Raw genomic sequence first — 25,910 nt, forward strand, 5'->3', positions numbered from 1 at the left:
CACACCAAACTTGTTGTTTAGCAGACCATAGATATTTCACATCACTAAAAATAAATTTTTTCAAATGTTGGTTGGTAGATTTTGGCCTATATAGTTTTATATGTAGGGCTTGGTTCTGCAAGGTCTTGAGTTCTGATCCAGAGAAGCATTTAAGCACGCTCTTGATTTGGGACTGGCTAGAAGGTAATCATCAGACTAATACACACTTAGTACAAGCCAGAATTATTGGCACCGTGTGGGACTGATTCTATTGCCATGTTCATACACATCCATCAACTCAATCTACTGGAATTTGTCTTAGATGTTATTTGTACATACCACACTAAAGAATTTAGCTAGAATCTCGCTGTGTTTAACTAGCAGAAACTCGAAAGTGCGCGAGGCTTTTTCCCCAGAAGCCTTAGTAATAGATTTGAATCTTAATGGAAATTGTCATCTCCATTAGCATCATTCAGGATTTTTTTTTTCTCACAAGCTGTTTTGTCACAGACTGCTTAATACAGATTTCCATAAGTCTTGTAATGACATCTGCGTTTTAAAATGCATATTAAGAAAAAAACCTGCAAAACACAATTTGTATTAAAATCTGTAAGTTTTATTTGAGAGGTGTTTTAGAGTAATTTACAGCTGACCTGCAAGACTTAATATCAGAATGGATTTTTAAGTTGACCATTGCTCAGTTTAGAAATTCGAGTGCTTGTAATAGATAAGCATGTGTGGTTTAAGTATAATTTTTTCTTCTTTACAGTACACGAAATAAACACCACAAGTTACTAAGCAATGCTTAAAGCTATAGCTTAAATGCGATCAAATGTGTTTTGATAGACATGAAAATTCTGCTAAGTTAATATTTCAATGATCATATAGCGATTATTGTGGTAAGTTCTGTAGTAATTCAAGACCATATACACATACGAATCTACCTGTTACGCAGTGTGGAAAACAGGAGAAGTATGGGGTTTTTTCTTTATGAAACAGCAAATACTTTTCTGAGAGGCAAACTGAGCAATCACAGAGACAGTAAGACGGCTGGGATAAGCATTTCTGAATTCCATGAATTTGCCTTCTGCCTCTTCACTGGTATCATCCAAAACCTAAGCTTTCTTCAAAGAGAATGTGTAATATAGGGGGGTCGATACTGTCACAAGTTATTTTACTCTCCTCAGTAAACACGTGGCTGCATATAAAGAGAAGGGTGGTCTTACGCTGATACTTGCGCATCCCCTTGTGCACGACTACTTTTCCTTGCTCAGTCAGGGTGCAAGACTAGAAGAGCCATGCTGCTTGCCTAGCTGGTGCTCGGCTAGCATCACTTGCAGAATGAAATAAGAAAAGGAAGAGGGGCTGAGGGGGGAGAGAGGAGAAAACTTAATGTTTTAAATGGAAATTTCAGACCCCTTAACCAGAGCACTGCTGGTTGTTTCAGCTGTAGTAGTGCAGCTTTGAAGTAGTCAGATTTTTATTATAGATGTGAATATTTCTCTCCTCTTCTCAGTTTGGTTTGAGTAAATTGGTACCTGCTTAACCTGAGGGTAGGCTTTCAGGGGTGCCGCAATGCCTACCGTACGATATAATGTAATTCTAGTTTTACAGGTTTGCATTGCAATTACCCGCCATCCTCAGGCAATCGTGTTTCGCAGCTATGCCGAAAGAATACAGATATTTGCTGGATTGATTCTTTCCTTTTTCAAAACCAGCTTTTCTTTGATGCAGATTAAACCCATATCAGGTAATAGCTATTACAGATGTACTTTCTAATGCTTCAGTAGTTAGCGGTCCTGCTGTAAACAGCCAAAAGGCATTAAGTATATTGTAAATATACTTATGATAGAAAATTAAAGCACTGGGGAGGCAGCACTGTAAAAGTGCCTTTTTTTTCCTTTTGGTTTGTAATTTGATTTGTAATTTTTTGTCTGTCTCCTTCCTCTCTTCACCACACATTGCAGTAAACAAAATGAAAATGGGTGAAGGACATGATAATTTATAAATTTTAGCTATACGGGAGTTCTAGTTCTGTGCACATCCAATGAAGTTAATGGGCATTGCATAGCTAAGTAGCAGGCAGCAGTCTGGAAATTTAGAGCAAATGTGTCAAATGGCTTCAGAAAGTCTCCCTCATTAAAACAGGTACAAGAGTTGTGAATCAGCCTCTAGTCTTGCTGAGACTGTTGCTGAAAGCAATAGACTGAAGGGCTTCATTGGCCCTTATAGATATGAATATGTATGCACACATACACACATATACATGTAATATATATTTTAATATATAATAATTTAGAAATACAATGTAATAGTATATACATAATATAAATTTTAATACTAGTTCTGTCCAGTCCTCTGCTTCTGCTTTTATAATGACCATAAGCCATTATAGGGCAGTGTTCAAGGGAAATGCTTACTCATCAGACAATAAGCAATTAGCAAGCAGGAAACATAAAGCAGAAAGAAATGATTAGTAGACGTGAAGTATGGTGGCATAATAATTTTGCTGCTGTTAATGATTTGATGGATAGATCTTAAATTTTGAAATCATCATCTGACGACAGGTCATGGTTTTGTGTATGAATGACACCAAGCCTTGATGAATTGAGCTAGGATTTCTAAAGTAAACAAAATAACCTAGTCTCCTAAGGACGTTATCAAATTATTCATATGAGCTTATTATCGGCAGAGCATTTTAAAGTGAGCTGTTTCCTTCAGCAATGTGTAATAGATCAAACCCTGTTCTCTTTAAGGATTTGCTTGTATTTAACTAACAAAGCCATCTGCAGTTATCTCATGTGAAGCTTGTCTTCAGAAGACAAAGCCTTTCTTGGGTTGTCTCGGTGCTTGTTACAGGCGTGGTATTGCTCAGAATGCAAAGGCAAAGTTTTGTACTGGTCACAGTACTTGGGGATGTTTGTGTGATGAGAGAGTCTGTCTGTGTGACTTCTCTACTGCTGCTTTCACTTTGGTCTTGGTGTACTGTCCGTAGAACACATGCTTCACTCCTAGCCTCTCCGAGCCCAACGAAGCGACACATCTGTATCCCACAGCTGCACAGAACAGCGTCTTCCAACAAGTGGTGACATCTAAGGACATTGTAGGATTGTTGCTTGGGCAGAGAGTATTTCTTAATGCTGTACCTCTCATATAAGTCTGTCCACTGATGATGTAGTTTCTCACCACTTCATTTCTATGATTTCAATGAACGTTCAGTGTCCTCCAGATGATCCATTTTTTGCTGCAAGTGCCATTGACTTGTTACCTACAGAATACTTTAAGTGAAAGTGCACATATATGTTACAATACAGCCTATGGATTGCAGTTCAGTTTCCTTATTCTGAATGCGTATACATTATGTCTGTCTGCATTGTGATAATGATTTAATCAGTACAGACCACAGCTAATCTCGTGATCTTTGCTGCTCTGCTGGGTTTTTAAGCTGTGATACGTATCACTGTGTACTGCTAGCAGTATCTAAGCCAGGTAATACAATGCTGGTTCTACGTCATACTGTCCCATGGTCTGGTCTTTCTGTACACGCTACAGTTTCTTCAGTGGCTGTAATGTGTCTTTATTTTTTTATTTTTAATTGAGGTCATAGAACAGCTCAGGGTGGTATAATTCAGTGCAGATTGAAGCATTTAAATGTCTGCAAATCAAAGCTAGCTTTCATTCTAGCTTTTGGGGTGTGCAAATACATTTCTGGAAAAACAGTAGGAGTTCCAGACTGTATTTCTGACTTGCAGGGAGGAAGCACTGCAAACATTATGAAACACTATTGGACATTTGAAATGGTGTCCCTTTTGGCACTTTCAGAAGGTAACACAGGGGTCTGTCCCTGAGCTCATCAAATTTTGATCCTTGGCTGCTTTCTAGTTGTTGTGGACATATGTTGCATGATGTGTCATCTTGTTCAGCTTCTTTCACTTTATATAAATGTTTCTTATGAATAGCAATGGTATGTGGGCACATCCAAAACTACTGTTCAGTTGTGCTCCTTCAAATGCTTTTTCTTATTAATATATTTTATTTAGTGGCTGGTCTTATTGACTGTGATATATCACTTGATTCAGGTAAGAGTAGTATTGTAATTAAGTATCACTTACATGAGAGACTGTGTCAGAGCTCTGCTTACAAGTTAAGTCTGTACTTCAGAGGGATTCATGTTTTGGGAGTAAATAGAATACATGGATGCAAAAGGTAACCTGTATTCAAGCAGATACTGGGAGAGAGGGCAAGGGAGCTTTGCTGAACGCGGGTTCAGATCTATAACATTGTCACTTGTTTGCGCGTAATTCTTTTTTTAATATCATCGCTATTTAGCGTATTATAGCTTAAATACTGCTTAACTGCTTTTCTCTCGCCTCTGCCTCCTCTGCACTTCTCTGTATATTTGGTAAAGATGGCTGTTACTGGGGTCACTATCTGTGTCTGATAAATTGCATAATGATCTCTGTTTGAAATTGCTGAATTCTGTTTTGTGTGGTGGTGTTAGGGTACTGTAGCACTAGATATGTAATTGAAACAAAATGAACTAAAACCCCAAAGAAATTCCATGTCTGTTTCTGAAGCATTTTTTCCCCTTTTAATTTTTTATGTTGCAGGTATGCCATCAAAAATAAAGAATAAATGAAATTTTCAAGATTACAATGCTTGTAAAGTACTCATTCTTACTCTTATTGCCAAATGCTGATAGTATATTTTGTTTACAGTCAGTATATTAAATTTCATGGAGGTTAGGCATTTATGTGCTTTTAAAAAAATCTGTTAAATGAAAACATTTGTTTGCCAAAATATGCATTTTGATGCCTTCGTTTTATGTATCTGTGTTTAGAAATTTTAGCTATGTGCTCTGTTCTCTGAAAAATGTGGTCAGGATGGTCACAGCCAAATGTTTTTACTAGGACTAGAAAGGTGTTTTTATTTTGCTGTTCTATCTGGCTGAGGGGGTGTTCTTCAGGGGAGCTTGGTGGTGAATTGTGAACTGCTGAGACGTGTCTCTGTGATGATCAGGTCACTTTTGGCCCTTAGAAGCCCAGAGTAAATTGGTGGTCCTGCAACTTTGGGGCAGCAGTTGTGTTGCATAAAAGGCTCCGTTTAGGCTATGCTGGATGCATTTCTGCAGCTGGTCTCCCAGTTGTGTGGGCGCATCTACAACGTGTTGTGAATATATCATAGACAGAGAGTTAATCTTTAATTCTGTTAATATTCTCGTACCCACCTGATTTCCAATGATTTGCGTCACTTATGGAAATGCTTAGCTATAGAATTGGCTGATGGATTATTAGCCCTAAGGTCCCACTGGAGTTAGCATGATTTCTCAGTTGCTGCAACTGCCGCTGCATGGTGTGTAGTCATTTTGGGGATCTGTAATGTTGCAGTGTGGCAGCTCTCACCAGCGTGATGCCAACTGAGGAGGAAGTAACTTGAAAGGAGATAATTAACGTTAATGAAGATATCGGACACTGGCAGACATTGACAGAACTGGGAATCACAACCCAGGCTCTGAGCCGCCGCCTTGCATCCCATCTCTCAGAGCTCTCAGGTGTATCAGCTAAAATTATTAATTATATAAATTAAAAAAAACCCCAAACCAACAAAACCCACACAACTGTTGAGTAACACTTTAGAACAGCATTTTATTTTAAAGACTTTGATATACTCTTATTGTCCTAAATCCCTGTGCATGTATTATTATTAACAATTAATCCCCATTATGTCTCAAAAATGGAAAATTCTGTTTTTTTTTTTTTCTAGGGCAGAAATCTAACAACAGGAGAGCTTGGATTCTTCCCAAGTGATGCAGTAAAGCCTAGCCCATGTGTAAGTACAATTGTTTAATTCTGTTTGTCATCTTAGAGAAAAACTGCCTAGTTCATACCATCGCTTTATTAATCTTACCTTACAAAAATCATATTGTTTCTCGTACCTTTGTGTTTTCATGGTATGTTCAATATTGCTTAAAATATAGCATTCTAATACTTTTGGTTATCTGATGTAAATAGGAAATGTCAAGAAAACATGTTTGGGAAGCAGATTTAGCTTTTGGGAATATTAATACATTGAACTGTCTAAAGAGTTTCCAGATTATAGAACAAACACATTTTATGTGAGAGCGCACTTTCTTCCTTCCCCAGCGGTAAGGTGGGAATGCTGTGGTTCTAATCTATTCCCCAGTCACTTTGGGTTAGAGAGAGGGATTACACCATAAGTAGCGAGTTTAAAAATGTGTGAGAGTAAAACTAATATAAAACTTGGAATTCAGACTGCTCGATAACTTTTCTCTTCGCTGTAGGTTCTTACCTGCCTTTATTTCGCACAAGGATGTTCTCAGTCTAGAAAAGTTCAGGATAACAATAAGAAAAATTAGTTTATAATATGTACTCAAGAGTTTTGTATACAGACGTGATGATGCATTGGTATACTGTATGCTTGCTCCTTCATTCTCTGTCCTCTATAACACTGTGCATCAGATTACTATATGTTCCATTGATGTAAACCCATAAAACCAGTGAGGAATCATATTCCTTACTTTGCTTTAAGAGAGCTTTAACTTCTAACTCGATTCACAACAGTTTGACTTATTAATAGAATTGCTGTCATTACAGCAATCAAGATCTGCCACTTAAATGGTTTGTAAGTAGGTGGAATCAGCTGTTAGTGGCTGCGTTTTGGTATGCCTTTAAGGCTCATGTTGTGCCTTAGTTTCTAAAGCAAGTATACATGTGATCCTAAAGAATATAAATACATTAGTGTATCTTGAGACATCTTTAATACCCTATATTTTCAGAATTTTGATGCACAGAATATTTGTCGGTACAAGGTATGTTAGATTGGGTGAGAGAACAGGTCTGGAATAAAGGTGAAAATGTTATGTGAACTTAGCTTTCTTCCCTCCACCCCTTGCTTATTGCAAAAGCTGTGGATTTCCCGTGCCGTGGTGTCGCTCTCCTGGACACAGGCAGTACCTGCTGTGTATTGGCGTTAGGGTCTTGGAGCCACCCAGTCCGTCGTTGTATAGTATCATTGACAGCAACTGCAGCAACACTTTAGGAACCGCCACTACACTTTAAAGCAGAGGAAGCAGGATATCCAAAGTTAGGAAGAATGCTGCTGGGGTGTTGTGAAGATTGCTTTCTAGTGATAAAGCTTTCTGCTAAATTTGGAAATAGACTATTTAGAGAAGTATTGAAAATAATACAGTTTTGCAGAATGAATAAATATTATTCATGAAATGTTACCAGCCGGTGTCATGATCAGAACAAAAAGATAAATTGATGCTTTACCACTGTTAACGTGGAAGGATGAAATATAAACATCTTATTATGATAAATGATGCAGTTAAAGATACTGAAACATCAATCAGGTTTTAAACATGCTATAACTTTTACTGTTGTTATTAAGTCTAACAACCTTTACAACCAGGTGATATAAAAATGCCCAGAAACAGCATAAAATACATACATCAAAAGACTTTAGGAATGAATATTGAATGAAAAACTGCTGAGCTCCAGAATATCTATATTTCAGACTTTTCACAGATGTACCTATAAACAATTTTTTCCTCTTTGCAATAAGTGGTATATGTCAGCAGACATTTTCTGCACCATGTGAGTAATACATGGTTTTTCCTAGCTTTCTTCCAGTTTTCTCATTTCTATAGAGGCATTGGATACGTAGCACAGTATGAGCCAAGAGCTTCTGGAATAACATTTGATTTTACTGTATTTCATGACAATGAACAACACTTGTTTTTTATATATATATATCTGTCCATTCAAAATTAATGAAAAGGACTACTCATCTATTGTTTAACTGCTCTGAAGGATGGACTTAAACCACCTGTGAATTTTTATGTCCTTTCCAACATAGTAGGACTACTTGACAAATTAAGAAGGTTTGTTCTTTTTTTTTAATTATTCTTTCTTCTCCTGCTGCTGATAGAATGCATGTTACTTAATTAGTCTTATGGGGGATAATACAAATCATTAAAGGTGCAATTCTTCTGTAGATGAAATGTATTATTGAAATATCTCGCAGCATGTAAAGACCCTAAGTGCCTAGCTGGCCTTGAAATGTCTCATTTGGTCGCTTCACTAAAACATTTCTCACAGGAATTCTTTGTCAGCATATTCATAATCTGTTAACTTTTTTCCGAGTCTCGCCGTTAGTAGCAGAGGTGCCCGAGTAACACCATCAGTAGCTGTAGGGATATAAAGTGCCACTGCTGCTGCCAGGGGTAGTACCTGGCTGTGTCAGGCCCCCTACACTTCAAAGGACTTTGCGTACCACCAGCACTACAAATGCTACTGTTTTGTAGCCCTTTGTCTACACTATTTGGGAGTAATGCACATTTCCTTTTTCTCCCTCAAGAACTAGACTAACTTAATGACTGGATAGATTTACTGCTGTGGAAGCTGAACAAGTGACCCTGGTTTTATCACAGAGAACTTTAATGTGTTCCACACTAGTGTCTGCTTTGTTATTTAGAAAAAAATGTAAGTTTTGGGCTGTCCTGTAAAATTCAGAATTTTATCATAAAAATCTTGGGTTGAGAGGCATTCGAGTAAGTGGTTATGTATTTAGTTTGAGTGACAGTTGTGTCAAAGGCAGTAAGCAGAGCTTTGTGAACTCTGAAAATTTTGGTTCATGGAAATGAATCTTAACAATGCAGGGATGGAAGTTACATCTTCAGTAAATTTCAAGTTAGCCAAAACCCTATCCTATCACAAAAACCTGAGCAAACTCTTGTTTACTTCTGTGGAGAAAGAGAAGTTAGGAGACATACTGATTTAATTCCTGATCTAAGGTTTTTTGCAAACTTTCTCAATAAAAAAATGTTCTGAAGTTATCTAAGAAAATACTTAGCCAGTGTTTTAAGTGAAGCGTTCGGAGTAAGTGCATTATATAACTCTAGTGTTGAGGCTTCTTAGCATGAAGACGAGAGCCTTAAAATGGTGAAATTGTAACAATTCTTACTTGTTTCAATAATTTAGTAATTTTGCATTCCAGTAACTGTGCTTTTTTGAGAAGGTTGCAAGATAAGTTATAAACACAAGTGGTTGTAAATATCATCCTCAACTCATACCATATGTGTCATCTAGTTTACAATATCCTGGTTCAATAATCACTTCATAGCTTCTTATTCTGCTTTTTTCCATGCAAAAGCTGCCTGTTACTACCTCATCCATACTGCTAGAATGTACCATGGCATTTTGGACAGGTTAACACAAAAACTTTTAACTACTTGACTCTTGCAACTTGAACTGCAGAATACTCTGATTAAATATGCAGGGAGGTGGGGTTTTTGTGTTGGGGTTTTTTTGGTTTGTTTGTTTTTCTGTTTTGTTTTTTGGGGGCTTTTTTATCCCACCACTGGAGTTTATTTCAAGGTCAGGTCTAGAGACTTGATAGAGGTCTTGGTTGATACCTGAGGTCAAGTTAGTGGGAGCTGTAATTGATTTCAATTTCAATTAACTTAAGTTTGTAGGCCTGTATAATAATATCTTCCTGAGTTGATCTGTGTTTGGAAGTCTCTGTTGAAGACATTCCATATATCATAAATAAAAAAAAGTGAGAAGACTGTTACTGTAATTTTTTCCCTATTAGATTCCAGAAAATAATAAAACATTCTTTGGTTTTATTGGAAGAAAAAAAAGAAATAATTTGCTTATCTAAGAATATATGACATTAGGTTATAAGTCTGCAAGATATATGCTAAGCTTCCACTAAAATCAATTTTTCAGCACTTCACAAGTTTCACACTTTGTTTTGGAAGACTAGGGTAATACTGAAGTATCATACGCCAGTGGGAGACGGTCAAGATGAAACGCTGATTTTCATGGGGATTGCTGTACTGTGCATCTTGTGCATGTATAAATGTTATCTATGCATTTGTTTATGTATACATGTAACATTCATTTTGCAAACTTACTGTAGTTTGCTGAATTTTTTAAATTGAATTTGAGACTCAAATTCCATGCTTATTAAAAACTAGTACAAGAGTTAACCAAGTCAAATACAAAGGTGTGAATGATGTCATACAATACAATCTATGGATTGTCCTCAACTCTTTCAGAAGATTATATACTGTATTTCCTAGGAGACAGTCTTTCTAAGGCCATACATGAAATGAGTTTTATGCTTAATTTTTTAAATTGAATTTGAGACTCAAATTCCATGCTTATTAAAAACTAGTACAAGAGTTAACCAAGTCAAATACAAAGGTGTGAATGATGTCATACAATACAATCTATGGATTGTCCTCAACTCTTTCAGAAGATTATATACTGTATTTCCTAGGAGACAGTCTTTCTAAGGCCATACATGAAATGAGTTTTATACATGTTACTGTAAATGTGTTGCACATTTTAATGATACTTTTCAACAATATGTAGCACTGGGCTATTTTATGTATGAAATTGGAATGTAGGCACTGTCGGAAAAACTTCTAACAGTTCTAGTAAGTAAAAAAATCTGTCACAGCAGCAAAGAGTTAAAATATTCTGTACTACTTTCAGAATGGTATTTATTATAACTTCCTTCAAAAGAAAATAGACTTGCAGACTAATTAGATCATCTGTTTCTTTTAACTTGTTTCATCTGGATATTGACAATTAGATCAATGCTATCTAATTTGTGTTGATTAGAAAAAAATCTTGATCCTCATTCTCTTGTATCGTTTCATGTCCTAGGTTCCTAAACCAGTAGACTACTCTTCACAACTGTGGTGAGTCCCTGTCTAGTCTTACAAGAATCTCTTTGAAAGAAGCAGTCATAGAAATACAACTGTGTTTATTACAATTTAATTTATATTGGTTTAACCTTTCTAGGCTTCTGAAGAAGGCATTGTGTAATGGTTTGGGAAAGCAACACCATGCATTGCCTAAAAGCATTTCTGATATAATAAAGTGCTTAATGATTTTGACATTTTGTTTACAAGTCTGTAGCTGTGCAGCCTTAGTCCCAGAGGTCTGAATCATAAGAGATTAGTATAATATGGAGCGTGCAAGTAGATCTTACATGTTACATGAATAAAGAGAAGGAATAATGTTAAATACATCGTCTCGTGAATAGTTCTGCATTTCCTTTTTTTTTAAAACAACAACAAAAAAAGACTGTAGAGATATAAAAGGACAATGTATCAAAACTACAACCACTGCTGGTCTGGGGCTTATGTAGTGTGTGAATGCTGTACTGGAATTCAGCTCACCTCTAGAAAAGACATGGTGATTCTGAGAGAACAGAATAAGCATCGCTTGTGTTCTTTCACGGGGTTTATGCTTTGTCATTTAGACGTGAGTTCTGATTTCCTCTAGTTTGCCAAAAGCGAAATCAGAATCAGATCTAAACGAATATTGATTTATGTTTAATATTTAAAATTGGTATTTTAAATTAAATTCTAACAGTTGCTCTATTTATAATTTTGTTAGAAGAAAGCATATCGTTGGGGTCAGTCTTTATCGTCTAAGGATTTGTAATACTTAGCTGAAAAATGACTTTAGGCTGAAACTTGCTGTAAAAAGTCATGTATTTTGTGATAAACTTCAAAATGCATGTTCCCTGGTGTGTTTCATAAAATAACTATTTTTTTATTTAAAGCTCCCATCTAATTGGTAGTGATGTATTAGTATGAAATTTTACATAGTAGCGATCTGTGGTGTTGACTGTCTTTAGACTACTTTCTAAAATGGTAAAATAAGCATCTTTTCCCTGGAAGCTATGTCACTTTCCTCTCCTCAATTAACAGTTTAACCTCTAGTTTTGTGAATAAATGTCTGCTGACAGCCTCTCATGAACTCCCACCCAAACCAGCAAGGCACAGCAAGGGCACAAATCTGCTTATGCAGTCAGGCTGCAGAATCGGTGACTTACTTGTCTTAGCTTTCAACTCTTGGCATCAGCTCTTTCAAATTTGGCCATATTAGGACGAGTTTTTTTTTTTTTTCTTGTGGATGTTTAGTTTATCCATTACACTTTAGCCTTTAGAGGTTATGAATAATTATGAAACCAAATAAAATAGTGTGTTTGTATAAATACCAAATTTTTGTATAGGTCTTTTTTTGACCTCATATACTACTGTTGGCTGATTCTTCACTCTGTTGAGATAAATCCCACTAGAACTCAGGGGGGTTCAAAGGTTCAGGACCACTGTTTTATTGTTTCACTTGCAAGACATGATTCAGAAGAATGTTTGGTTCTATGAGCTATTCAAGCCAGTAGTCATTCAGCTAGTGCTCAGGCTCGAGCACTTTTCCTAACAGGCATTGTATTCAACATGTGCACAAGTACTTTTCTAATTAAGAATTCCCCCGCCCCCCATGCGGAGTTTTTTCACGCTTTATTCTTCATTCAAAGATCTGGAAATGGTATTCAGTTGCAACTGATATATTTTTAGGTCCCCATCATGTGCAGAATATTGGGACTTTGCGTTGCGTATTTGATAGACCTTTTTCCTTAACAGGCATTGTATTCAACATGTGCACAAGTACTTTTCTAATTAAGAATTCCCCCGCCCCCCATGCGGAGTTTTTTCACGCTTTATTCTTCATTCAAAGATCTGGAAATGGTATTCAGTTGCAACTGATATATTTTTAGGTCCCCATCATGTGCAGAATATTGGGACTTTGCGTTGCGTATTTGATAGACCTTTTTTTGTAGCTTTGAAAAAATCATAGGCAATTTTTATTGTTCTCTGTTACAGGTTTGCAGGAGCAATGGAAAGATTGCAAGCAGAGAGTGAACTTATTAACAGAGTAAATAGCACTTACCTGGTGCGGCACAGGACCAAAGAGTCAGGAGAATATGCAATTAGTATTAAGTAAGTGGAATAGATATCCTACAGAAAGTTTTCCTGTTCTCATTTTTCCTTAGATAGTATTTGAAATAATGAAGGAAAATAAAATCTTGTTTCAATTTATATAATCATACACAGCCTTTAAGAGAGTCAATATAGGAAAACTGAAGTTGCTGACAAAAATACCCAGGGTTTATAGTAGGAAGTTAGCAATGGTTTTATAATGCTGCTGTAGCAAATGGGTCTACAAAAACGATGGTCTAGTATATTGGGTAAGAGTAAGCCAGTGTTTGGACTGTGATGTGATCTGCTTCTCTGAAGTGAGTAAGAATGTTTCATTGACTTCAGTGAGAACTTGTCGAAGCTCTTTGCATCTCAGACGTTTCAGTAAAATGTGGGTTCATGAATTCTGTGAATGCACATGATTGTGAGGGTCTTGCTTGCTTTCATGTTGTTTATCAACATGGATATAAAAGTAAGAAATATATGGGAATTCCCAGTTAGAATGAGCAGTTAGTTGTGACTTTTTTTCTTGAATACAGATTACCTCTTCAGCTGTACTTTAATAAATATATTTGGTTAATTAGACGTCAACTTTGTTTTGGCACAGATATACATTTTGTCTTAAGAATTTATTCGTGTGGTGTTATTGGGGCATGCCCTCAGGTAATTATTGATTGTGTCTGATTAAAAACACATTTATATTCATAAGTTATTCATTGCCCACAGGTACAATAATGAAGTGAAACACATCAAGATTTTAACAAGAGATGGCTTTTTCCACATTGCAGAAAATAGAAAATTTAAAAATTTAATGGTAAGCATTGATTAGGTTTTTAACAATGTGCGATTTTCTATGTAGCTGTTGCTGTAGTGAGAGCTACTTTGGTTTGTGAAATTACAGAAGGCTGTGAGAGATTTGAATTGTGTCTATACCTGCTAATAGGATAATTTTTTTACATTTATGGTTTATTCTCTAAGTGATGGTAGTATGTGCTTAAAACTACATATTTATATTTAGGACTGGACCGTATCCCTTGCAGTTACATGGAAGAAAGGAGTAATTTGAATCCCATGCATCAGCCCGCTATGGAGTTAGGCTGAATCTTGAAAGGAGAATTTGATGTCTTTGGAAATCTTTCTCTATATAGTAATGATCCCTAAAAGTAGCTAGGTGAAGGTTCCTTCCCAGCACACGTACACGTGCACTGCTGAACATAAGGATGCATATCGATGTGTAAGTTCAGAGGGAGAAGGATATAAGGTGCCGCTGTGTCAGAGAGCCCAGAAAAACTCGGGAGAGGGTGGCCTTCCTGGTCCTGGTGCACCAGGCAAAGAAGTGCAGCTAGAGAATGGGGCTGTCGAAATTGCTAATAGCTCAGAAATCCTTGTTGGAATAATAGTCATCTGGAGTCAATATCGACTAGTCTAAATTAAAGCAACTGTGTGGCTACTTTGAACTTATACTCTGTGGCGGCAAACCACTCACTGGCAAACTATAGTAATAACAGACAAAACATAGGCTCTCTTACTGACTTTGACTCCAACTATAAGCATAGTTCATCCCCAGAAATAAAAGTTTGGTGTTATAACTGCCCAGATCAGTCAGTTTTCAATGTTATGTCAGAGTCATCTTGTACTGGGAAGAAATTCCTTTTTTTGAACTTTAATTTGAAAGAATTTCTTGACAGCTCATTTTGCTCAGACAAGACTCATAAATACAAGGTGTCTGAATAAATTACCTTAGTACATTTGTAAAATTTTACTGCTTAAGCATTTTCTGATGCATTGTTAAAGGAAGCTCATTCAATATATTATATTTAGTGCACTCAATTGGATTAAAACTTATGCTGCAGCCTTCATGCATATCCAAGTACTCTAAAATAATAAATAAAAATGAAGGACAATGCAAAACAGGAGTAGGGAGAGAAGCTTTAAAGCCGGGAAGCATTAGAAATTATTTTAATTTAACCACTGATACTCTGTAAAGCAAGAGCATCCTACAAGTAGTAAAAAATCAAGCAGAAATCTATGCTTTGCCTGACCCTGATTGAAATAAGTGCTCATTAGAATGGGAAGAACATAAATTTCCTGATGAAGAATGCACCATGCTGTTTCTGCACCCTAATGTCTTCATTTGACACATAGAAACCAGTGAAGTGTTTAGTGTTAGGGCTGGGGACACTGGGATCTTATCATTGGTAGCAACAGAAACCATGGCGTTCCTCGTGTACGAAGGAGGTGACTACTTAGTCTGCAAAGACTACAAATGGTTCACTGGGAACTGATGAGAACACGAGTGCTCTCAGGATCTTGTCAAAGCATGTGAGCCGGAGTCACGTGCTGCCAGATATCTTCTCGTGGCAATGATGCAGTTTAATGCACTGGTGCAGGTCTTAAAATAGAGCTGAATGATCAGAGAGATAAGTACAGGACACAAACTTGGATAAAAAAGAAACAAAAAGAATATGCATTGCGTCAAAGAATTGAGAGGACAAAAGAGATTTCTAGTGTAAAGGCCTCATCGCTACCAATTTAGCCTTGCTGAATTCAATTAGGGAAAAGTCATTTCATAACTCAGTTTTAGGGTATTATGAAGTCTGCCCTTGAGAGTTAAATAGACAAGTGATAGTGTAAGTACTGTTTGCATATGCTGTGGAACAACTGCTTTGTTCTGGGTAGATGCAAGAGAAAAAGTAACAGTCTCTGGAAGAAGAGAGGAACAAAAGTAGTCTGAGTAGAACTGGGAACAGAAGAGAGACAAAGGCAGCAGCCATGGAAACCTAAAGTAGTGATCTGCAGTGACACAGTGTTCTGTACTACTTTGAAGGTAACAAAAGTAGAACAGCTCTTGTACGTAGTTTTCACAGTACATTTGAAAAACTTTCACGCGAGTAATTAAAACGTGCTGAGTGTGTAAAGCAGGCCAAGGTGCAGCGAAAGGTCAGCTCTGCTGCTGATGTGAATCATGGTACTGTGACAGACTCCTGAGGAGCCCCATCCACGCTGGCAGGGGCTACTTACCTTACTTACCTCTTACCTGTTTGTAAGCTTGCTACTGTGATTTGTGCAATGAGTGTTTTAGAGGCCAGTTGTTTGTCGACTGTTTTCATGGAAGAATGGTATTGAAAACTAAGCTTTTAAAAGCAACTGAATCTTTGTGACCGAAGGTAAATTTTTTTTCTCAGTTTGGAACCATTTTACTTATTTTGACAACAAATAAAATCTGTCCAGTGAAACATCTTACTATCTTTACCAAACAGCATAATTCTTACAGACTTATGTGGTGCAAAAAGGTAAAAAAAGTTTCATACTAATTATTTTTGCATTTATCCAGAAATCCTACTTTGAATGGTCTGTACTTACAAATCACCCTCTCTGTTGCCTTGGTAATTTGAACGTCTGGGTACTCGGTGGTGATATGTGACAGAGAAGTTGGTTGCTGACATTGTAGCTTGTGTGCTGTGCTGATACCAGACAACAAAGCGCAAACAGTTCTTATTCTCCTGGCCTTTCTGCTTACTTGGAGTGCCTGGCAGGTCTGTGATTATGAACTGTTAAAAGCAGGTGTAGTTTTTACTTAGCTTTGGACTCTGCCTTAGAAGCAGTTTCAGAGACGTGCAACAGCTCACAGCGTGGGGAGTGAAGTGCTCCAGAGTTCAGTTCAGAAGATAATCTTCAGACTATTATCAAGAACTTATGGTTTATGCACTAGATCTTGGACTAAATAATTTAAGAGTCATTTTGTTTGGCTGGAATTAATTTATCACTGATATAGGCTGTTGTAGGCTAATAATTGTGTTAAATTTTTTTTAACTAGAAGGAAATGATTCAACACAGTACTATTTCCTTATTTTGACCTAAGCTTGGCTTGGTCAACTTTGATTTTGGAAATCTAAATGTAAGTAAGTAGAATGGAATGACTGAGTTACTGGTAGGAGTGAAGGGTTTACAGTAAATACATTGCTTTGCGCTTGCATTTCTGAAGAGTGAAATCCCACACTTGAAGTATCATTAATCAAATGAAATATGGTTGTTATGAATTGTCTGGGCACTTTTAATGTATTTGTAGGCTCTGTGTACAAACTGGGTGATACTGACATTATTAGGACTGATTCAAATCTAAGAGACAATGGCAGGGGTTGAAGATCGCAAAGGAGTAACATGAGCTGTCAGTATTTTGATAGGTGTTGCCTTCTTTAGAATAGAAACTAAAGTGACTTGCCTCCTTGGTTACATAAACTATTTGAGCCAGTTTTTTATATTTTCATATATATGTGTGTGTGCATATATATAAAATTTCTGCGCATATGTAAAATCTGTGTGTGTGTATGTGTGTGCATATGTATGTTTGTGTATATACACACACAGAGAGACAAATTTTTGGATTGGGCCGAAGGAGAATGTGAAATGCTAGATTTTTCAGTCAGTGTGCACTATCTGGAAAAAAACAAACCAACCCCAAACAAAAAAAAAACCCACAAATTTTAATGGCAGAGCCTTGAAAGTTTTACATAGTCTGTGTATCTGCTCATTAAGTTGCTGTTGACTTACATGCTTATATGCAAGCCTTATGCTTTATTTTGGATCTGTGTACTTATAAATGCATTTGTGGATAAACATCACTTATCATTGCAAAAGAAATTTGAGAAAACAAAGACAGTTACCATTATATACTTAACAAGCAGCTGACCTTGCCTTCTGCCTGACTTCAGAAAAGCAAATACATGTTCAGCCTGGCTCAAAGGAGCAATTAAGTGTTGACTCTGACAATAAGGTTTTACTTAAAAAAAACCACCAACCCCAACAAAACCCAAAAACCAGTTAAACGGCAGTGTAAAAGCAGCCAATATTTAGGGTACTTGCTTTTTTTAAAATAAACATGTACTGTGGGATGTTGTATTATAAAATAATACAACTTGTATGGTAAAACTGTCATTGACTGTACACCAGAATGTTGAAAAGGATGTGATTTCAATTTCCAATGACATAATATTTTTCCTTTCTGAAAGGAACTCGTGGAATACTATAAGCACCACTCTCTCAAAGAAGGCTTTCGAAGTTTGGATACTACTCTTCAATTTCCATACAAAGAATCCGAAAACTCAGTGGGACAAAGGAGTAACAGAACAGGTGGCAACTGTGAGTATTACAGATTTTTGTATATTACTTTCTGCCATATAAATATTAAAAGGACAAGGTACTTTGAACATCTTCATTTTCCATTTTTGACGTATAACCAATTAATATGGTAATGCTTTTAGTTAGGATTTTTTGAAGCTAAGCAGATTCAGATCTGCCAAGAGGTATATAAACATGTCTAGCAAGTTTCTCTTGCTGCCAAACTTAAAATCTCCCTGATATTAAAAAATTTATTAGGCATCGCTGGTGAGAGATTAAACTGCATCCTGCCTAGTTTTTTCAGACATTTGCGTACACGCAGATACAAGTGTTAATATTATCTGTGACAATTTCTAATCCTTAAAAAGGGATTTAAATAAATCAGTTTTGTAGTGTAGCCATGTGAAGTAGCATCTCAGTAATACCACATAAATTTCTAAAAAAACCCATTAGGTTTACTGTATCATAATTATTTTTATGCCTGCCTTAAATGTTAACCTTAAATATTTATTACAGGCCTCTAAGCTGCTGAAAGTTAATGAACTACTGTACAATGTAAATAGCAGTTAAAAAGTTTTGACGTTTAGAAATAAACCGAGAAGATTTACAATGCATGTGGTATCCTTTATTTAACCTACTGCAACTTCAGTGGAAGTTAGCATGATTTTTAGGATGCGTACAAGTTCAATGTTAATGATAAAAACTACCACATGGCTGGCCTCTGGAAAGTATATAATGTTTCTGTCAAAGAGTGAATATTAGATTTGCAGTTCTGCAGACAATGGCTGTATCTTTGTACTGCAACAGATAATAAGAGGAAAATAGAAATTGATGGGGATTTTAACAATATGAAGACTACTGTGAAAGTCCATAGAGTCCAGTCTAGTCTTTGTGATGATGAAGCTGGCTGTGTTTCTGTCATTTGCTGTGTTTGTGATCTTTTGTTTATTTGCTTGCCTCTGTTCCATAATGTTTCTAGAACTTTGGAGACTTTCTTCCTCTCCTAATTAAAGTGAAGATAATTTAGGACAGATGATTGTAAGAAACCAGTGTGTCTCTGTGCATTTCACTTACTCTGTCTCTATCTCCCAATTCCTCTTTATTCCTTCCATTTCTGTTTTCTTGCACTGCTTCCCAGGACTTCTGTCAGTTGTCTCCCTGCTATGCTGTATCTCAATACATCTCCATTCTTGGTGAATTTATCTGTCCCGTCCTTTCTTCTCCCTTTAGCTTGCGATCTCCCTTTGCTTCTCTCTTCCTCTTGTCATCTCTCGTGCTTTCCTCATCCTTTGCCTCCTCCAGCATTGAGACTTTAATTGTTGAGAGGATATGCCCTGCTTAATTCACCTTGCATTTGTTTTGGTTATTATTGACTGTGAGCAGAACCAATTTGTTTTCTTTCCTTTCTTAGGCCAGTTAGAATGTATCTATACTGTCCACCAACTTATTAGTCTGCAGGAGCGTTAGCTCAATCGTTTCATGCTTTACAAGATACAAGACTTATGGTACATCCTCATTACCTTCAGTCCAGATAAAAAAGAAAACATGTCCTTTAACAAGATCTTTATGGAAGAGCAAGAGAAATGAGTGTGGGATGCCCTCATTCTCAAGGGGATGAGAAAGTGCATCTCTGCTACAGTAAATATCAGCCACTTAACGTTACAAACTATGCTGGTGGGAACTGGCAGGTTTTCTCTTAGGCCAAACTGATTGAAAACCCTTCTCAATTCTCAGACTCCTCATATAAAATCTAATAGATTTCCACAACTCTGCTAGCCTACCTAGACTGACTGGATGACACTGTCATTTAATGGATTTGACAGTTTTCTTTTAAAGTGATAGCATGTCCCCACGAGTGTGGGGTTTTTTTGTGTTGTTTTTTTTTTTAAGCAAAATTTCCATGATTCACAGCCCATCTGAATGCTGCTCAGTTTTAAAGCTATCCTGTTAGTTTTTACCAAGTTGATGTTAGAATAACTATATATCTAGGCTCTGTGAACCCTGCTGGGCTGAATTTGGAAAGAAGTTGGTAAACTTTGGGCTGCAGTTGTGTTTAGTGGAGAAAGCAAATAAGTTCACATCACAGCCCTCAGTGAGAACTGCCACACAGCTGTGTTTTTGACCTCTTCCCACTTAATCTGAGTGCAAGAAAAACAGTTGTTGAAAGGAAGCCAGACGAGTCCGCTGAAGAGAGAGAGGGGCGCTTTCCTGTTCTTTTTCAGTCGTGCAACTACTCAGTGTCACATTCACCGTATTTTAACAAGCACGGGCCTGAAGCTAGTGAATGCAATGGACTTCTGCAGTTTGAAGCTGATTTGAAGGAGGTTTTGGGTTTCAACTCAGTATTTTGCACTATACTATTCATACGCCTGTGTCTGGATTTTTTAATGAGTCCATCTTTTGAAAAGGCATCAGCTGCTTCTTCAAAAGAGCTGGTCTTTAGCATATATAATTGACAGAATGAGTAGGAAGAGTATTTCTAAAAAACGTGAGTTGAACCACTGTAGACTTTGACAGAGTTGTATCATTTTCTGCTGCCAAAGTCTTTGAGCTGCTGTGAAATTGAATGGCAATTCCAAATTAACTTCACTTTCTAGAACAATGTGAGAAAGGATTATATTCATTTTTTGTAATTGTCATGTTTTCATTTATCCATTGAAGGAAAGAAAATCAAGTGGCATTTCAGTTTACTTGTAATTTCGGATATGAACCATAATAAATTACCTTGTAACTTCTTAAATTTTCAGGGAATTTGATTCTCCCTTCAGCATCTACTAGATTTTTGGAACAAAAAGATCTTCATTTTATGGGCATTGTTAATTTATCTTCCCACGTTAATTAGAACTTTGCTTTTCAGTCTCCTGGTCTTGCAGAGGTCGCCCACTCTGTTTGGATATTTATTGTACACTTTTAATGTGGTTGTAAAAGCTGTCAGACATTTACTTTTCTCAATGTAGAAATTCAAGCTAATTAGGAAGATTTTTGGGGAAATGGTACATTTTCTTCTTAATTTTTCAGTCCTAGGCTTTTCTAGACATAGTATGATCAAATTTTGTTTTGCTACACAGAAAAATACTAATTCTTACATTAGATTAGAGGGGTGATCGACCCATTTAATGAAATAAAGGCAAAAATGGAAGAGAAGTTGACATTCTTCTACAGAATAGTTTTTGGCACTTTATTCCAGTCTGCTGATGCAGAGCACAATCATATTGAGAAATCTGAGTCTTTCTGAAATTTAGACTTTAATGTAACCTAAATCACGAAGCCAAATACTACTTGAGTGACTGTTTTTCATCACCTGTAGACTAGGAGTAGGTGCATTAACTAGTTATATCACATCATTCTACTGCTTAATGCATTAACTGTGTAAAAGTATCTGTTAATAAAGTAAAATAAAACAAGTGTCACCCAACCCTTAAGGAAACAAAAGAACCCAGCCTTTCTCCTTAAAAGCCAACACCAAAACCCTTATCAGTGACATTTAAAAATAGACTAGTTACCTGTAGAAATCTAGTAGGATTTCCTTGCCCACATAGGTTTAGTTGTCCGGAATTTCATACATAAAACTAAACCTCCAGTTGTATCTGACAGAAAAATTCTCAAAAAATTAAGACAATGTATGGACAGGAAAGGACCAGCCACCCCCTGTATAGCACCTAACCTGTCTTTATTCCTGCACGCTACTTTTGCACACTATCATTGTACTTCTGTAGAAATAAAGGCAGTTATTTGTCTCTAAGGATGGGCACACCAGTCAAGTTGCCCTTTTGGTTTGTGTAACGTATTCTCACACAGAGCTGTCACCTGGGGTTACTAGCTCCAGTATAAAGGAGTTCCTCAGGAAACCTCATACATTCTCAGATAATCTGTTTAGTATTAGAGGCGGAGAAAGGATCATTACTGTGAAAGATCAGAAGGGAGTTTCTAGTGCGCAAGAGGCCCTGGAGTATGTTTCTTTTGTATTACTTTGAGATACTAACCTAAACTACTGTCGGTTTATGTTGCGGGGTTTTTTTAACAAATAACCCATAGCTTATGAACGTTAAAATACAGTATCGGTCCTGCTTATTTTATTTATGCTGGTAGTTTCATTGTCACAAACGTATCTATACTCATCCAGGTAAGATGCACAAAACTGTATCATTACCTCCACCATGGATTCTTTGTTAATTCCTTGCATAAAATAGTTCTAGTCATCGTTCCTGCAAATAACCATTTTGAAGCAAAATGATTTTGTTTCATGTGTAGTCACGAGAATAAATTCAGGGAAGCAGCTGTATGTGATCAATACAACCCTGCTACATTTTTAAGGAACACTCTTCGCTAGTAATTATAGATATTATTAGGCATAATTTAGAGGCTACATTATCATTTATCCAGTTGAGGATGGACTTCCTTTCCAAATCACAGCTGGGAGGAAAGATCCCAAGTTTATTAGATTTTGTACGCATGTATCTTCATTGCCTCTCCAAAAGAGGGACAAAATGTGAGAACGTGTCAAGAAACTGTAGTTCCATTTGAAGCGATTTTAGTTCATTTCATCTAATTTTGTATTTAAAAACTTGTTGACCCTAGGTTCGTTGGCAACAGAGCAAGTGCACCTCTAACCTTTCACCTGCGGAAGCTGTTACAGGACTAGGATGATGTGCTGGTGCTGCCTGGGCCAAACTTGCACTTTTTTTGCTTGCTCAAGGGTTTTCTCTCAAGTCGGGAAAACTGCAAAGGCGAGCAATACTGTTTGGGCCTCAGAGGATGTAGTTTAGCTGTGGAATTCCTATTGATGTTAATGATTATCAGGGCAAAATGCATACTTTTTCCCATGCATATTATGAGACCCCAGTTCAACTGGTACTTAGACTATATTCCTAATTAAGGGTGTGTGACTAGTCTTCCTGGGCTCAAGAGGAATTCTTATGTATGCATGAGTTCCTGCTTTTGTACTGTTAAGAAATGGGGCACACAAAATTAAAGAAGAAAAAAAATTCTGTTAAATCTGAAAATATTTGCAAGAGTCTGCAGTTTTAATTTGCTTCTCTAAACCCTGAATGGGTGTTGTCTTTACTCTTTGAAAAATGCAATTGTTAAAAATTAAATCATAGATCCAAATTTTCTAGTTATTATAGTCAATTTCCTTCCAGACATCCTTAGTAGGGAACCTTGGTTTCCTTATTATCAATGGATTATATAGTTAAAAAACTATTATTTAAATCTTGTGCCAATATTTCAATGTTCTTTTGCTTTTCTCTTTTTCTCTTTCTTTCTCTAAGCCCCTTCTTTGTTCTGTGGGTTTTCTTTTGTAACTCCTCCAGACTACAGCTTTGTTCCCCCTTCCTCCACTCCTTTCTGGTCAGGTACTGCTTTACTGCTTTTATATTTCTTCTAAATTTGCTTCTGTTGTTTCTGTATGCAGCAGGCGAGGGAAGGGACGAATCCAATACTTCACCACTTCTCTGACTCCAAAAACTGAGTTATTGCATGTTATTCTTGGAGTGTAACAAAAATCGAACTCTTAAACTTTTGAAAAAGTGTATATTACAAAAAGCAGTTTGAATAGGTGTTGCAAAGCTCAGTAGTTGCAGCAGATTCAATCAATGATCAATTGACCATTAATTTGCTATGTAGTTGACATCTACGAGCTATATATATTTTAATGTATTTGTTCAAATGCACGTACCTGAAAATTTCACTGCTTGTGGATAAATAATATGTTCGTCCCATCCCTGCAGCAAACCATACTGCAGCAGCATCTTAGAGTACAGTAGTTTTTTTGTAGAAAATGCTCTCTTTAAATTCTGCATTACCATTGTTAATTAATTTTACCCATCTGTTTTCTAAATATTGTTTTCTTTATTCTCATTTGACCATCTCTGGCTTTAATAAATGCGAACATTTTAAACTAAGAGACTGCACAAAAATGCTTAAAGTAGTAGCAGTGGTGTTCTCAATTAGTGCATCAGTGTGGCTATGACTTGCTCTGGTCTCCAAGACCTAGTCTTCAGAGGTGAGCTGCACCGTTGGACAATTGAAGAAGAATTTTGCTAGTAGGAAGGTAAACACCTTCAAGGAGCGTGTGGAAGGAGCTACTACTGCTGAGAACGCAGCGTCCACTCACGTTACACTGCCACACTTGTGTGTACAGGGGGTGGAGGACTTGGCCTGGGTTGTGCAAATCAGGGTTGAGGCTGGCTTTTGCACTAGGGAAAAGGAGGTGTCTGGCATGCACAGACGCGGATGTAGTCATAATCTAGATCTGACTAGGCGATCTGAGTAGGCACTGTGTTTTACACCTGCCCCACAGGTGTAAATTGCTTAGTGCTCTGAAATGGATTCTTAGGTCATCCAAATTGCTTAGTGCTCTGAAATGGATTCTTAAGGCTTTCCATAGTTTCCAGAGGGGAAAAGGATGTAGGTGGCAGCTTGGTAGTAGAACGGCTGGTGTGCTTACTCGTGCTGGGAGTGTCTCTGATGAGCCCTCCCTCGATTCACGCCAGGGATTTCAATCTCAATGTCCTCAGTTGTTCACCGTTTTGGAGTCTGTTTCTTCCATTTCTGTCTCCTTACATACAGATTTTTTTGGGGCAGATACTTTTACTTCCTTTCAGTAGTCACAACAGTGACTGAGAATCCAAGCTTTAAGGCACTCTTCCAGTTGACATTTACTTATATAAAGGGACACATCTGTAGAAAAGATTAACAGAAAGCCATTCTGGTATAGCCGTTTACCCTGTGGTCATGACATTCAGCTGGAATGTCTGAAGCACTCACCTCATTTGAATCAGAGAACACAAAAGAGTTAAGTTTTGGCCCTTTATTGTAGGTAAATACTGTGAGCTTCTATCCTTTTGGGCGAGGACAGAAGGTGACCTCTTTCGTTCAACTGCACAGTACTCGATCATAAAGTCCATTCTTACTGAAACTGGTATCTGTTCCATGAAAAGAAAATTGTGAAGTGGCCTACAGTGATAGAACAGCAATCGAGACTCAGGGTTACTTTAAGCCTATCACACATTCCCATATATTCCCATATATGCTTTCAACAAAATATAATTATATTCCTTTTTTCCTATGAAAAACTGCTGTATCAGAAAATTCTTCAGTAACTGTAACAATAAATAAGGATTCAACGTCTTGCATATCACAATATGCTGTGTAAAGTATTTCTTTATAAAAGTACAAAATATTAAAGGAAAATACTGATTAGTAATTCTTAATTTAAGCTTATCTACCTGTTTGGATGGGATTTCATATTCTGATAGATAGGCTACATTACTTCATATGTTCTTAGTAAAACTGTCTTCTTTAATGCAAGCAAACTCTTTGGCTATTTTAAATGAACAAATACTTATTTCATGGTATTACAAGTATTTTTTTCGAAAGGATCTTCAGAGCTGGCTCAGTTCTGCTGATATGGAAGTTGGTAACACAGGAAAAGGGTTAAGCTGACTACTGAGCACTGCTGGAGGTGCTGCCCGTGCTTGTATAATAGAACTGAGGGTTGGTTAAACAGTGCAAGTAGATGTGCGCTGCTTCAAGGAGCATGGAAACTAATACACAAGAGCAACCCTTAGGGGATATGGCTGCAGAATTACGAGGAGGCCGTACCACAAGGAGAGAGAAACAACTACTCGCAGCTTTTATAGTGATACATTGACCCTTGTGGAATTTAAGCACAGGCAGAAATGTGAGCTAGACCAGCCTGCTGTGATCACATGGAGCCTCTTGTTTGCACCCCAGTTCTTCATCAGCGGCCCAAACTAGTATTAAAGGTCATTTGCAGCACATCTATCTCACTGTCGGTGAGAAACTTTTCCAACATACTCTAGTGTGAATCGAAGCTGACTATAGTTCCCTGTCTGTCTTCTCCTGCTGTTTGCAGAAGGAAAGGCTAGGTTAAGCAAAAGTGTATTTTACTCATTCACACACGTACCTTTTATTCACCTCCCTCAGATTTCTCACTCTATTTCCTGTTAATCCTCTGAGTATCTCCCTCCTAATACACAAGGCT

The 25,910-nt window shown here is 37.1% G+C and overlaps 1 protein-coding gene across 1 annotated transcript in view; it reads left to right on the forward strand.

Annotated features, from left to right (window-relative positions):
* VAV3 (vav guanine nucleotide exchange factor 3) overlaps nt 1-25,910 on the forward strand; it is a 142,739-nt gene that overhangs the window by 111,904 nt on the left and 4,925 nt on the right. Inside the window, exons 20-24 of the mRNA XM_009283190.1 lie at nt 5,743-5,808; nt 10,680-10,714; nt 12,689-12,805; nt 13,511-13,598; nt 17,794-17,923. Coding sequence (XP_009281465.1) covers nt 5,743-5,808; nt 10,680-10,714; nt 12,689-12,805; nt 13,511-13,598; nt 17,794-17,923 — 436 coding nt within the window. The remainder of the gene's footprint in view (nt 1-5,742; nt 5,809-10,679; nt 10,715-12,688; nt 12,806-13,510; nt 13,599-17,793; nt 17,924-25,910) is intronic.

Source organism: Aptenodytes forsteri, unplaced genomic scaffold, assembly GCF_000699145.1.
Source record: "Aptenodytes forsteri isolate BGI_AS27 unplaced genomic scaffold, ASM69914v1 Scaffold181, whole genome shotgun sequence".
NCBI classification, from domain to species: Eukaryota; Metazoa; Chordata; class Aves; order Sphenisciformes; family Spheniscidae; genus Aptenodytes; species Aptenodytes forsteri.